This window comes from Petromyzon marinus, chromosome 24 (genome assembly GCF_048934315.1).
Source record: "Petromyzon marinus isolate PM22_M1 ecotype Great Lakes invasive population chromosome 24, UKy_Petmar_22M1.pri1.0, whole genome shotgun sequence".
NCBI classification, from domain to species: Eukaryota; Metazoa; Chordata; class Hyperoartia; order Petromyzontiformes; family Petromyzontidae; genus Petromyzon; species Petromyzon marinus.
Genome location: NC_133690.1, coordinates 2,405,729 through 2,421,094, shown reverse-complemented (window position 1 = coordinate 2,421,094; position 15,366 = coordinate 2,405,729). Strand labels below are relative to the sequence as shown.

At 46.9% G+C, this 15,366-nt stretch overlaps 1 protein-coding gene across 11 annotated transcripts in view; it reads left to right on the top strand.

Moving 5' to 3' along the window:
• The window catches only part of PGGHG (protein-glucosylgalactosylhydroxylysine glucosidase), a 58,303-nt gene that overhangs the window by 28,036 nt on the left and 14,901 nt on the right, over window positions 1-15,366 (top strand). For all 11 annotated transcript variants that reach the window (XM_032959823.2, XM_032959822.2, XM_032959819.2 and 8 more), the window contains 2 exons: window positions 279-412; window positions 2,180-2,275. In XM_032959823.2, the coding sequence (XP_032815714.1) occupies window positions 279-412; window positions 2,180-2,275 (230 nt within the window). The remainder of the gene's footprint in view (window positions 1-278; window positions 413-2,179; window positions 2,276-15,366) is intronic.

The following is a 15,366-nucleotide window of genomic DNA, read 5'->3' as shown; positions in this document are numbered from 1 at the left end:
CATGGTCGACTCAGCTTCAAATGAGTACCTGGTACAATGTGTAAACATCGCCACTCGGAAGACAGAGGCAGTCGGGCGTGGTGCTGGCCACCCACCCCCTTGTGTACCATGCCGGCCTTCATAGTTGCTCGCTACCAGCACTTGCCCCAACAGTCTGTTAAGGATATACAAGGGATATTTGTCTTTGTTTCGTGTAACATGGCAGGGCTTTAACAACTTCAGTATCGTTTTCACACAGAGGCACGTTCACGGTTGTTTCCTGGTGTTTTGACTCTCAGGCGAGTCTGTGAAGCAAGCCGATGTGATCCTCCTTGGCTTCCCTTTGGGGTTTCCCATGAGCGCACAGATGAGAAAGAACGACCTGGAATTGTACGAGGAAGTGACAGACCATGATGGGCCTGCCATGACCTGGGTACGATTAAACCTGCAGAAATTAACTTTCCATGAGTGGTTTGTTATTAAATATGTACATATGTTTCTTCGTCGGAATCGCATCTTGTACAAGTGGCCAAAACAGTTGCCTTGGCAATTAACCACAATACTATACATATATCATGTAATGTGGGAAAACTAACGATTTCAGTTTCCATCCATTTACCGGCATAGATTAATGCTTTCTTGCATGGTTATTTGCCTAAAATGTACCTGGAACATTGTACAATGTTTTTAAAACCCAGACACGTGAAGCCTAATAAGATTATGTTTAAGTACAAGTCCTTTCAATATTCGATGAGAAACAAGAGCATTGACATTTTGACTTAAAATTTTAGTGACTGCAGGAATTCATATTCTTTGGTTCTTTCGGTAAAGTCACATACATAAATAATAAAAATAAACATCCTGGTTCTTAATCTGAGTGAGTGTACTGGCGTTCTATAATGTAGACTGCAGCCTCGTTATTAAGTTTGGTTAGTGTACTGGCAGTCTATAATGTAGACTGTAGCAATGGTTATTCAGCTGGGTAAGTGTACTGGCAGTCTATAATGTAGACTGTGGCCTGGTTCTTAACTTCGAGCATACTGGCAGTCTATAATGTAGACTGTAGCCAAGTTCTTAACCTCAGTGAGTGTACTGGAAGTCTATAATGCAGACTGTAGCAATGGTTCTTAACCTGAGTGAGCGTACTGGCAGTCTATAATGTAGACGTATTCTTTGGTTCTTTCAGTAATAACGTTTACTACTACCATCACTTATATTAACATTAGCTGCCCCTGCCCATGCTGCTACACCTGAGCTACGCCCATGTTAAACCTTTACCTGGCAGCCCTTTAATTGGTGGAAACCCACCACCAGCACCATCGTAGCCCGCGACTACCATCAGTTATATTAACAGCTGCCCCGCTCATGCTGCTGACACTTGGGCTACACCAATTTTAAACCTTTATAAACAGTTTGCCTTCAGAGGCTAAACCCCCCTTTTCCTGATGACCACTTGTGTTGTGATCAAAACGTCGTGGTTTTTATCTTTTTGTTATTACCGAAAAAAACAAAGAATAAGTCTACATTATAGACTGCCAGTATGCTCACTCAGGTTAAGAACCAGGCCCACAGTCTACATTATAGACTGCCAGTATGCTCATCGAGGTTAAGAACCAGGCTGCAGTCTATATTATAGACTGCCAATACGCTCACCAAGCTTAAAACCAGGCTACAGTCTACATTATAGACTGCCAGTAAACTCACCGAGGTTAAAAACCAGGCTACAGTCTACATTATAGACTACCAGTACACTCACCCAGCTTAATAACCATTGCTACAGTCTACATTATAGACTGCCAGTACACAATCAAATTAAGAACCAGGATTTTTATTTTATTATTTTATTCACTTTATTTTTCTATCTACGTGACTTTACCGAAAAACCAAATAATATGAAAAGCTTTGACAGTTGAATCTAATTAAAGCTCAAATCATTATCTGCAAAGAGTTTGAAAATATAATAGTAATACATGAGCCGTTAGTAAATGTCTCAATCAAAAGCAAATCGCAGATGTGTAAATGTGTTTTAACACACATCACGTCTTAACAGCTTTGCAGTCATTAGATACTGTAAAAAAAAATATGTATAAAACACTCCAGGTGTCTCCTTATGACTGTAAGTGCTGTGAGTAGAGATTTAATTTCTGTCGATGATGTATGTGAATGCTTTTATGTTGCAATGTGTTGTTGTTGCACACAGAGTATGTTTGCAGTGGGGTGGCTTGAAATGAATGATTCCAAAAAGGCCAAGGAGATGATTACGAGGTGCTATCAGAACATTCATGAGCCCTTCAAGGTAACCTGAGCAAAATTCTGGGCTGCTTCCCATGGGAGCCACAGATAACCACAGTCAATTGGCTTTGCACGTAAACTCCCTTTTCGTCAGCAGCATCCGGGCATTCCAGTACTTTCCAAGTGCAACTTTTAATGCAAGTGGTAAAACACATGCATGTTAATATGCTATAATACATTATTTTTGGTGAAATTACATTGGAAGTGGTGAACACTTGCAAATAACCAAACACACGTTTCACACATTCATCAATCATGCTGCCTTAATTGTAAAAATTATATAATGCTAGCGGGAAGTACCCGGCGTTGCCCGGGCGAAAAATATATTTGACAACTTATCTTAAAAACCTTACATATACATACACATAAACTAAGCTATTGTGAAAGCCCGGTGGGCCGTATGTCCATTTCTCCACTAACAAAATTATAAGAGGCTTGCAGAAGTCCAAAAAGTTATAGAAAGTGGGGGGTAAATGGTTGATCTAAAAGGTTACCTAAAATTGTCAACCCCCTCCCCTCAAAATATATATTTACCCCCAAATAGGTATATATACCTACACACCCTATATACAACAGAGCAAGTAGTATCTATTGACTCTGTAGTTGTATCTACTGACTATATAGCAGTACCTACCAACTCGGTAGCAGTATCTACTATCACAGGGGTCGGGAACCTTTTTGACTAAGAGAGCCATGAAAGCAAAAAATTTGGAAATTTATTTCAGTGAGAGCCATATAATATATTTTAAAAGTGAATTCAACTTAATGTCAGTATAATAAGCCTCTGAATTTATTCTTTTAAATAATGTTGTTATAACACTCACCATTAATGCGACTTCTGGTGCTGCATGGATTTGCTGATGTCTTTGTAGTCGGGTTGGTACTTTGTAGTCGGGTTGGTACTTGGTGAGGTTAAGCTTCATGCAAGCGTTGAGGCTTTCATCCGTTAAACGTGATCGTAGGTTGGACTTGATGTTTTTAAGATGTGAGAATGACTGCTCACATGCATACGTAGATCCAAACATGGTCAATACAGCAATACTCACACGCTGCAGTGTGTGGTATGTGACAGGAAGCGCATTCCAAGTTTTGAGAATCAGCTGGTCTTCGGGTTGGAGTTTTTTCATTTCTGTCCACATGTGCTTGCTCGCCAACTCCGCTTTCTGTCGTGTGATTCTTTCCAAATCTTCATTCAGTGACTTGAACTTATTCACCCACATGTCTGAGGCCTTCAGGTCAGCCACTTCTGCTTCAAAATCTCTGACGGAGACACCAGGGATGTAATTCAGGTCGGCTGTGTTCAGTGAACACTCGTTTGGATGGGTGATGAACTTAAAAAGACGAGTGTGCTCACGAAATTCTCCAAAGCGTGCTTTGAAGGACTGTAGGAGACTAGATGTGCAGCCAGCTAGCTGGTGGAGATCAAGGTTTTGAATGGGCTCACTTGCTGTGCATGCATCTTTAAATTGGCTCAGTTTTTCAAAATGTAGTAAACGACCTGTTTCAAGATCCGTGATGAAAAGCTCCAGCTTGTTTTCAAAAGCAAATACAGCCTGTTGAAGGGATAACACTGTATTTCCAATGCCTTGCATTTTCACGTTGAGCTGGTTCAGATGTTCAGTCAGATCTACGAGATAGTAAAACTTGAGGAGCCACTCGGTGTCGGCTAGCTCAGGATGCCCGACGCCTTTCATTTCAAGGAAAGTCCGGATTTCGTTCAGGCAAGCCGCAAAACGGCTAAGCACCTTCCCTCTTGACAACCAACGCACATTGCTGTGCAAAAGCAGACCAGGATAGTTATTTACAACTTCATCCAGCAGTGTTTTAAACTGGCGATCATTTAAGGCTCGGGCAACAATAAAGTTGATCACACGAATGACCAGCGACATCACTTCGCCAAACTGCCTGTCACACATCTGAGCACAAAGTGCCTCCTGGTGTATAATGCAATGGAAACTTAGGATGGGTCTATTTTCATGTTCACGGAGAAGCGCCACAAATCCTTTGTTTTTCCCCACCATACACGGAGCACCATCAGTACACACTGAGAGAAGTTTATCCATAGGTAGACTTTTTTCTTGAGCAAACTCCATGAAAGACTTGAATAAATCCTCACCTCTTGTGGACCCTTTTAATGGCAGAACAGCAAGACTTTCTTCGCGCAGTGTGTCACCAACAGCATATCTTGCAATCACGCTGAACTGCGACAAATGGCTCACGTCTGTTGACTCATCCAAAGCCAGAGAAAAGAACGGCGCTGCATTTATGTCCTTCACTTGCGTTTCCTCCACTTTGTTTGCCATCACGATGGTACGATCATGAACAGTTCTTGCCGACAGAGGCATGTCTTGTATCCGTTTGATTATCTTGTCTTTGTTCGGAAGATCATCAAAAAGTTCATTGGCTACATCCAGCATGAACGTTTTAGCATACTCGCCATCTGTGAATGGTTTTCCGTTCCTCACTATTGCTAAAGAACCAGCAAAGCTAGCCGAATTATAGTCACCTTGCCGGGTCCATACGCGGAGTTGCTGCTGGCTAGCTTGCACCCTGCTCAGAAGCTCTTGGCACGCTTTCTTTCTGCTGTCTCCCGCAGGGTATTTTGATGCAAAGGTAGCGTGGCGCGTGTCGAAGTGCCGCTTTACATTCGACCGTTTCAACGATGTAATTTTGTCATTGCAAATTAGACACACCGCAGAACCCGCTCTCTCCACAAAGGCGAATTCTTCGGTCCATTCGTCCTGAAATGTACGATACTCGTCGTCTTTTTTTCTTTTCGCCATCTTCTTCGTCGAAGGGTTAGCTTTGAGCTAATGACCGAGCAGACGCAGTCTCAGACTGATTCAAAAGGGGGCGTTTACCTGTTTTACCCAGCAACGGCAAACGTAGGCCAGTATCATCCAATTAAAATAATGGACAATTGCTCCTGCAGCCCTGAACAGGACATGCGCAGTGAAAAATCGATGGATGGATTAAAACAAGTGAGAATATTTTGTTTTATCTGTGAGCCATATGCAATCATCAAAAGAGCCACATCTGGCTCGCGAGCCATAGGTTCCCGACCCCTGTACTATCACTACAGCAGTGCATAGCGACTGTGGTGGAACCTGCTATCATTGCAGCAGTGCATACTGACTGTGGTGGAACTTGCTAGCACTGCAGCAATGCATACTGATTGTGGTCGTACCTGCTATGACTACAGCAGTGCATACCCACTGTGGTGGTACCTGCTTTCATGACAGCAGTGCATACTGGCTGTGGTGGTCCTTGCTTTAACTACAGCAGTGCATGCACACTGTGGTGGTAGCTGCTTTCACTACAGCAGTGCATACTGACTGTGGTGTGACCTGCTATGATTACAGCAGTGCATACTGACTGTGGTGGCACCAGCTATGATTACAGCAGTGCATACTGACTGTGGTGGTACCTGCTATGATTACAGCAGTGCATACCGACTGTGGTGGTAGCTGCTATTACGACAGCAGTGCATACCGACTGTGGTGGTACCTGCTATAACTACACCAGTGCATACCGACTGTGGTGGCACCTGCTATCACTACAGCAGTGCATACCGACTGTGGTGGTGCCTGCTATCACTGCAGCAATACATACTGACTGGTGGGCCCTGCTTTAATTACAGCAATGTATACTGACTGGTGGAACCTGCTATCACTGCAGCAGTACATAATGACTGTGGTGGGCCCTGCTTTAACTACAGCAATGTATACTGACTGTGGTGGAACCTGCTATCACTGCAGCAGTGCATACTGACTGTGGTGGTACCTGCTATCATTACAGCAGTGCATACCGACTGTGGTGGAACCTGCTATCACTGCAGCAGTGCATACTGACTGTGGTAGAACCTGATATCACTGCAGCAGTACATACTGACTGGTGATACCTGCTATCACTACAGCAGTGCATTCCGACTGTGTTGGTACCTGTTTTGACTACAGCAGTGCATACTGACTGGTGGTACTTGCTACGACTACAGCAATGCATACCGGCTGTGGTGGTACCTGCTATCACTGCAGCTATGCTTCCCGACTGTGGTGGTACCTGCTATCACTACAGCAATGCATACCGACTGTGGTGGCACCTGCTATCACTACAGCAGTGCATACCCACTGTGGTGATGCCTGCTATCACTGCAGCAGTGCATACTGACTGTGGTGGAGCCTGCTATCACTGCAGCAGTGCATACTGACTGTGGTGATACCTGCTATGACTACAGCAGTGCATACCCACTGTGGTGGTGCCTGCTTTGACTGTGGTGTTATCCTGCTATTGCTACAGCAGTGCATACTGACTGGTGGTACCTCGCTTCACTGCAGCAGTGCATACTGCTGTGGTGGAACCTGCTATGATAACAGCAGTGCATATTGACTGTGGTGGTACCTTCTTTGATTACAGCAATGCATACTGACTGTGGTGTTACCTGCTATGATTACAGCAATGCATACTGACTGTGGTGGTACCTGCTATGGTGACCAGCTAACTACACTATACGTAGGAGTTACAGCTACGAAGGGTTGGACCCTCACTTGGGTCCCCGGCCACGTGTTGATGCCTCGTAGGACGTAGAGCTTCCAGCTTGTAGACGGAGACCTTCCAGCTTGTAGAGCGAAGAAAGCCCGGTCCCTCTCAGGGACCCACCTTATATCCTCCCAGGTCGGGGCCGGCTCTGCCCTCGGCCCCGCCCACCTTCTCGAGCGTTCTAGCTCCCTCTCGATCCCTCTCGAGAGCTCTCCCCGGACACGTGATCACCCCCTAGCCCCCCCCACTTGGGGCCTTCTCTGTGGACACTCCAGATCACGTGTTTACGGGGTCAACCAGAGTGCCATGGCCCGGGGCAACCCTGTCCCTAGGCTGACATTCTCCCGCTCCCCCCTGTGGGAGCCCACACCACACGCTATGCGTGGTGCCCGCGCTATCCCAGCGCTCACCAAGCCCCGCTAGGGCTGGTACTACACCCACCTACGGGGTGTACGCGATGACGTTGCATCGCACGCCGTGCTGTGCTAGAGCCGGCCTCACAGAGCAACCCACACGGTGCTGTCCACGATGTAAGTACATCGCACGCCACGGCCCTCCCGGGCCGGCACTATACAGTGACATCCTTGATGTCACTACAGTTACAATAATCACCTTGCAAATATTACATTTATAATGTTTGTGTGCAGACAACTCATTTCTCTTTCAAGCTTCTTTCGCTAAACTCATGTACATAGAAACTTATTATTTTATTTATCATCTTCAAAATATTACCATATTTTTGTTTGTGTGCTGACAACTAATATTTCTCAATTTACTTGATTAATATTAATCTAATTATTATTGTGTCTAAGTCCTTGTGTGCGTGAGTCCATGTGCGTGTCTGCCATGATGTCTGTCTGTGTACGTCTGTGTGTGTGTGCGAGTCGATGTGTGTGTGCGTGAGTTGATATGTCTGTGTGTCAGTTGATGTGTGTGTGTTAGTCAATGTGTGTGCGTGGTGTGTGTGTGCAACTAATATTTCACAAATACCTTGCTAAATGTTTAAATAATAATGTGTGTCTAAGTCCATGTGTGCATGTGAGTCGATGTGCGTGTCTGCGTCAATGTGTGTGTGAGTCGATGTGTGTGTGTGTGTGAGTCGATGTGTCTGTGTGTGTGAGTCGATGTGTCTGTGTGTGAGTCGATGTGTATGTATGTCGATGTGTATGTGAGAGTTTGATGTGTGCGTGCATGAGTCGATACGTGTGTGTGTGGGGAGCGATAGTGTAGCAGTTAGCGCGCTGCACTATGAACCCGGTCCTGGGCCTCCCCTAGGTCGGCTCAGCCTCAAATGAGTACCTGGTGCAGTGTGTAAACATCACCACTAGGGAGACAAAGGCGGTCGGGCATGGTGCTGGCCACTCACCCCCTCGTGTACCGTTCCAGCCTTCATCGGTGCTTGCTAACAGCACTTACCCCTGTTAAGGCTATATGGGCCATCTTTGTCTGTTTTTAGTGTGTGTGTAAGTGATATTAATAAATAAATTGTGCGTGCATCGAAATCGATGTGTGTGTTTCGATGTCTGTGTGTGTGAATCCATATGTGTGTGTGTGTAGGGCGTTGTGTGTGTCAGTCTATGCATATGTGTGTATGTGAGTCGATGTACGTGTGTGTGTAAGTCGATGTGTGTGTATGTCTGTGTGTGTGTGTGCAAGTCTATGTGTGTGTGGGGGGGGTCTATGTGTGTGTGTGAGTCGATGTGTGTGTGGGTCGATGTATGTGTGTGTGTGTCAGTCGATGTGTGTGTGTGTGAGTCGATGTGTTTGTGGGTCAATGTATGTGTAAGTCCATGTGTTTGTGTGTGTCAGTCCATATGTGTGTGTGTTAGTCAATGTGTGTGCGTGTTATGTGTGTGTGTGCACAACTAATATTTAAAAATTAGGTTACTAAATTTGAAAAAAAAATATGTATGTGCCTCAGTCCATGTGTGCGTGTGAGTCCATGTGCGTGTCTGTGTTGATGTGTATGTGTAACTCCATGTGTGTGTATCTAAAGTCAATGTCTGTGTGTGTGAGTCTATGTATGTGTGTGTGTGAGTCGCTGTATGTGTGTACATCGATATGTGTGTGTGTAACTCCATGTGTGTGTATCTAAAGTCGATGTCTGTGTGTGAGTCCATATTTGTGTAGGGCGTTCTGTGTGTGAGTCTGTGGTGCCGAACGGGCAACACTGTCGTGGGCAGTGTTGTGGGGGGAGGGCCAATTCCGGCCTTTCCCCTCATGGAATTTCTGACCACCACAGCGGCCAAATGGGGGCTCTGGATGGATGTGAGGGGCTGGTAACTCCTCCACCTTCAATTAATTACTGCTAAACCACGACGGAAAATTGTCATTAATAAGCTTGTGCCGGAGGCCCCAGGGAGACAGGTGTCTATGACGTCTCCTGGCCAAACCCCATTTGGTGGAACTAGAAGACTTCCTTACCCTCGGGGCTCCTCCAGAAACAACAAAAAACCACTACGTGTTGTCACGTAGAATGTTCTAACGCTCACTGTGGAGGAGAGGCTGCCACTCCTCTGTCGGGAGCTGGACCGGTACCGCTTGGATATCTGTGGTATTCAGGAGGTCCGGTGGACCAGCTCTGACTCCTGCCACCATGAGGGGTGGACAGTCCTCTTCTCGGGGCAGGAGACTGCCAAACAACAGGGAGTGGCTCTTCTTTTGAACAAAAGAATGAAGGAGGCATGGGAGCGTGGCGGTGAGGTGTGGGAAGCTGTAAGCCCCAGGCTACTTTGGGCTCGCCTTCCTATCAACCAGAGGCGAGGAGTGGTGGCCGTGGTTACTTATGCCCCCACTGAAGACGAACATCTGTGGTGGGATGCAGGCAAGGCCGATGAGTCAGATGCCTTCTATGACCTCCTGTAACAGGTGCTAGCTAAAGTGGCCCCTCGGGATAGAGTCATCTTGTTGGGTGACTTGAATGCCCGAGTTGGTCATGATACTGGCACCTGGTCTGGAGTCATTGAAAGGCATAGGCCAGATCAGCTCAATAACAGGCAGGAGGCTGCTAGATTTTTGTGCAGCCCATGGGCTTGGAATTACCAACACACTGTTCCGGCATCGGCACATCCACACAACATCTGGATGCATGCCGGGTCCTAGCAAGAACATCTGCTGGACTACATAGTGACGGAACAGCGGATACGGGCCCAAGTCCTTGACACCAGGACCTACCATGGAGCTGATCTGCTCACTGACCATCGACTTGTCATCTGTAAGATGTGCCTGCCATTCTTCCACTCCAGTGGTGGGTGTACACCCAGGACCCCATTCAATCCCTTAGTGGCATGGTCTCAGCTAGCTGGGGTTGGCATCGTCCCCCACTCCTGATGTCGAGGGGAAATGGGCGAGGTTAGGACTGTGGCTCATGCAGCTGCAATGGCTGCTTGTGGTACACGGTTCAGACTTCCCCAGAGAACCCTGGCTGAGAGAAAAGGTGTTCAAGCTGGCTGAGAAAAAGCGATAGGCCCACTCACATCGGCTACAGCATCCCACGTCGGAGAATGAGGAGGCTTACCGCAGCCTTCGCTCGGAGGTTCGGAGAGCCGTGAGATGCTGCAAGGATGGTTGGTGGTCGCGGGTTGCTGAGGAAATGGAGTCTGCCTTAATGGCCCGCGATCACAAATCGCTCTTTAATTCCATATAAAAAGTAACCTGCAGCGCAACACCTATTACCATCACTAGGGGAAAACGGTGATCCAATCTCCGACCCCCAGGAACAGGTTTGCAGATTTGCTGAGCATTTCTGTGAGGTCATGGGGGAGGGGACATCCCTCAGCCTGAATAACGTGGGACAAAGTGGGGATGACCCTGCCGAGGCCGCGGTGCCTCAAATATTGGAAGAAGTCACCCCCTGTGAGTGGCTGGCTGAGGTGCCATCTGTTGAGGAAGTACTGAAGGCGATCCGGAGTCTGAGACCAGGAAAGGCACCGGGCATAGATGATCTCCCAAGCGAAATGCTGAGGGAGGGTGGCGTTTGTGCACAGACTGCCCTACATGACATCATAACAACAGTCTGGACCACTGGACGGGTTCCGCAGGACTGGAAGGATTCCTTGGTGGTCCCCCTCTTTGAGAAGGGGGACCGCACAGACTGTAACAACTACAGGGGCATCTCACTCCTCAGTGTGCCAGGAAAGGTCCTGGCAAGGATTATTCAGCATCGCCTTGCCAGGCACGCTGAGGAGAGGCTTGCGGAGCCCCAATGCGGTTTCAGGAAAGGGCGGTCCTGCACAGATGCCATATTTTCTGTCCACCTGCTACAGCAGAGGTGTAGGGAATTCCAACAAGACCTACATCTCTGCTTTATTGACCTGGTCAAGGCCTATGATACCATCAGTAGGCCTGGGCTCTGGGTTGTTCTTCGTGCTTTTGGAGTACCTGACCCTCTGCTCACGATCATTAAGGACCTTCATGATGGTGAGCGGGCCCAGGTAAACTACGTGGCCGGGAGTCAGAGCCATTCCCTGTACACCTTGGGGTGCGACAGGGATGTCCTCTTGCTCCCACATTATTTAACATCTATTTTGACCACGTAGTTTGTGAAGCCTTCAATAGCTGTACCGGGGGAATCTCCATATGGTACAGATATAATGGGAGGCTGATCGATGCCCGGGTGCGGTCAAGGGATGGCTCCCTATTGCTCAACCACGTTATGTATGCTGATGATTTGGTAATAGCTGCTCATTCAGAGGAGGAGTTGGAGATGCTGCTGCTGAGACTGGAGCGTGCCACTAAGAGGTGGGGCCTTACCATCAGCCCCACCAAAACTAAGCACCTGCCTGGGTATTTTGTACCATCGGACACTCCACCCCCACAACTCCCAATCGATGATGGGGCAGTTGTGGAGAGAGTGGAGAGTTTCCCCATACCTGGGCAGTGTGCTTATGACTGGCTCCAGTTTAACAGCAGAGGTCTCACTCCGAATCAGTCGAGCGGCAATATCTTTTCATCGGTTGCGTAACGCTGTGTGGAAGCTACCTGGTCTGTCGCTCCGCACTAAGCTTCAGGTCTTCTCGGCCACGGTCATTCCCTCCCTTCTCTATGCTTGCGAAACGTGGACCCCCCTAATGGAACATCTTCGCCGGTTAGAAACATTTAGGCTGGCCTGCCTACGATCCTTCCTGGGTTTAACCAGACTGGATTGTGTGAGGAGCTCACAAATCCTTGAAAGATCTGGGCAAGGTCCCATCGGTGAGTTCCTCCGGCGGGGAAGGCTGCGATGGCTGGGTCATGTAGCCCGCATGCCCGGCCACCGGATGCCGAAACAGCTTTTGTTCGGCCGGATTGAGGGGGCTAAGCGGGCGCGGCACGGGCTAGAGAAGAGATGGAGTGATGTGGTACAGGAGGACGTGGAGCTGAGTGGACTTGCCGATGACTGGTACGAGCGGTGTCAAGATCGGCCTCTGTGGAGGAGGCTCGTGAAGGACGCTACTGGGCAAGGAGGTAGTCGCCCTCCAACAACAACGGAGGGCGGAGGAGCGACGCTCAGAACAACGAGCGGAGCGCCGGGTGGCTAAAGCACAGCAGGTTGGCACAGTAGGGGGCACAGGTGGTGCATCAACCAGTCATCTCAGTCAGTCGACCTGTGACACCTGGGTCTGCCCCGTGACCTCCTGCCAGCGGGCGTTCGACACTTCACGTGGCCTCAGGGTGCACATAGCCTGGCACAAGCGTCGTGGTGACGTCACCGCCACTTAGTGGCGAATGGCGGTTGTTGTGTATCTAAAGTCAATAACTGTGTGTGTGTGTATCTAAAGTGAGTCCATATGTGTGTGTGTAAGTCTATGTGTTTGTGTGTGTGGGTCAATGTCTGTAAGTGTGTGCAAGTCGATGTGTGTGTCTGTCTTTTTTGCCCGGGCAACGCCGGGTACTTCCCGCTAGTAGAGTATATATATTAAACAACATATATAAACAGAGATGTCGATTGATTGAGTGACTTTAGAGATGCTAGAGACTCTAGCGACTGACTCTTACTCGAGTCACTCTACCACTCTTCCTCTCTGGCCTGTGTGGTGAAAAATTAACATTTCCCAAAATGTCACCTATTATACATTTTTATATTTGAGGCCACAGTTTTATTGAAGAATGTGATGAGTTTGTTTTCCTTGTAATAGACGAATGTGTGACTAACACAATTTTCTGATCGAGTTACTTTGGAGCTGGGCAAATTGTGTAAACGTTAAATCAATCCCTGTGTCCCTCTGTCTCACTATCTGTCAGTCTCAATCTCATCTCTCTCTGTCTCTGGATGTATGTGTGGGTTCTGTCTCTCTGGTTTTCTGACTCCCTCTGTCGTTCTGCCTATGTGCATCTCCCTCTGTCTCCTTTCTGTCTAACTTTCGCCACCTGTGTTTGATACTCTGCCTCTTTCTCCCCTATTTACAGCAAAACTCGAGCATACATTCTAAAAATACAACAGTATAAATAAAAGCATAGAGATAAATGTTTAAAGTATTTATTATCTCAGATTTGCTGATGACATTATTTTTCATAACTTTTGTCATGAATGACAGAAATTGATTGAACTTAATAAAAAAAAAGGCTGCAAAGTGCTGCTAAAAAAGTAATACGAACAAAACTGGAAACACAGTATGCACAACCGATTAGCACGGTTGGTTATGTGCGGCGCAAAAGAAATTCAGCATACAGTGAGGGAAAAAAGTAATTGATCCCCTGCTGATTTTGTACGTTTGCCTACTGACGAAGAAATGATCAGTCTATAATTTTAATGGTAGGTTTATTTGAACAGTGAGAGACAGAATAACAACAAAAAAATCCAGAAAAACGCATGTCAAAAATGTTATGAATTGATTTGCATTTTAATGAGGGAAATAAGTATTTGACCCCTCTGCAAAACATGACTTAGTAGTAGGTGGCAAAACCCTTGTTGGCAATCACAGAGGTCAGACGTTTCTTGTAGTTGGCCACCAGGTTTGCACACATCTGAGGGATTTTGTCCCACTCCTCTTTGCAGATCTTCTCCAAGTCATTAAGGTTTCGAGGCTGACGTTTGGCAACTCAAACCTTCAGCTCCCTCTACAGATTTTCTATGGAATTAAGGACTGGAGACTGGCTAGGCCACTCCAGGACCTTAAAGTGCTTCTTCTTGGGCCACTCCTTTGTTGCCTTGGCCATGTGTTTTGGGTCATTGTCATGCTGGAATACCCATCCACGACCCATTTTCAATGCCCTGGCTGAGGGAAGGAGGTTCTCACCCAAGATTTGACGGTACATGGCCCTGTCCATCGTCCCTTTGATGCGGTGAAGTTGTCCTGTCCCCTTAGCAGAAAAACACCCCCAAAGCATAATGTTTCCACCTCCATGTTTGACGGTGGGGATGGTGTTCTTGGGGTCATAGGCAACATTCCTCCTCCTCCAAACACGGCGAGTTGATGCCAAAGAGCTCCATTTTGGTCTCCTCTGACCACAACAATTTCACCCAGTTGTCCTCTGAATCATTCAGATGTTCATTGGCAAACTTCAGACGGCCATGTATATGTGCTTTCTTGAGCAGGGGGACCTTGAGGGCGCTGCAGGATTTCCGTCCTTCATGGCGTAGTGTGTTACCAATTGTTTTCTTGGTGACTATGGTCCCAGCTGCCTTGAAATCATTGACAAGATCCTCACGTGTAGTTCTGAGCTGATTTCTCACTGTTCTCATGATCATTGCAACTCCACGAGGTGAGATCTTGCATGGAGCCCCAGACCGAGGAAGATTGACAGTTCTTTTGTGTTTCTTTCATTTGCGAATAATCGCACCAACTGTTGTCACCTTCTCATCAAGCTGCTTGGCAATGGTCTTGTAGCCTATTCCAGCCTTGTGTAGGTCTACAATCTTGTCCCTGACATCCTTGGAGAGCTCTTTGGTCTTGGCCATGGTGGAGAGTTTGGAATCTGATTGATTGCTTCTGTGGAGAGGTGTCTTTTATACAGGTAACAAGCTGAGATTAGGAGCACTCCCTTTAAGAGTGTGCTCCTAATCTCAGCTCGTTACCTGTATAAAAGACACCTGGGAGCCAGATTAGCTAGTGACTGGTCACAGAAATGACTATGTTGAAGTCAAGGCCTACACATCTGAGCTATTCACAGTACTATATAGTGAACCAATAAAAACTAAAATATAAATTACCTTAATGTTATCAATAAACTCTATATTCTCCAATCAGCTAAGCTACCAACAATAAGTCGTTATATATCACAATGCTAGATGGCGAAAAAATGGGTGGATTCTTACCCTCAACTTTAGCACCACGGATAGCTACGGGCCCCGTTCAGACGGACGAGTTCGTCCATGGTCGGAACAGAGGAGGGGGAGAGAGACAGCTGCGAGGCGCTATTATGCTCCATGTTGACAAACCATACCATTAACCGTGGTGTGAGAGGTATTAAGAGTCAATGCTGGCGAAGGAGCTGCGGTCTGAAGGTCATCGTAAAAATACAATATAACAGTCATTTCTGTGACCAGTCACTAGCTAATCACTCAGTTATTTCAATGCTAAATTCGCCTAGTTATTTCAATGCTAAATTCTCCGTTTTATTTGTACTAAGTGCCTCGGT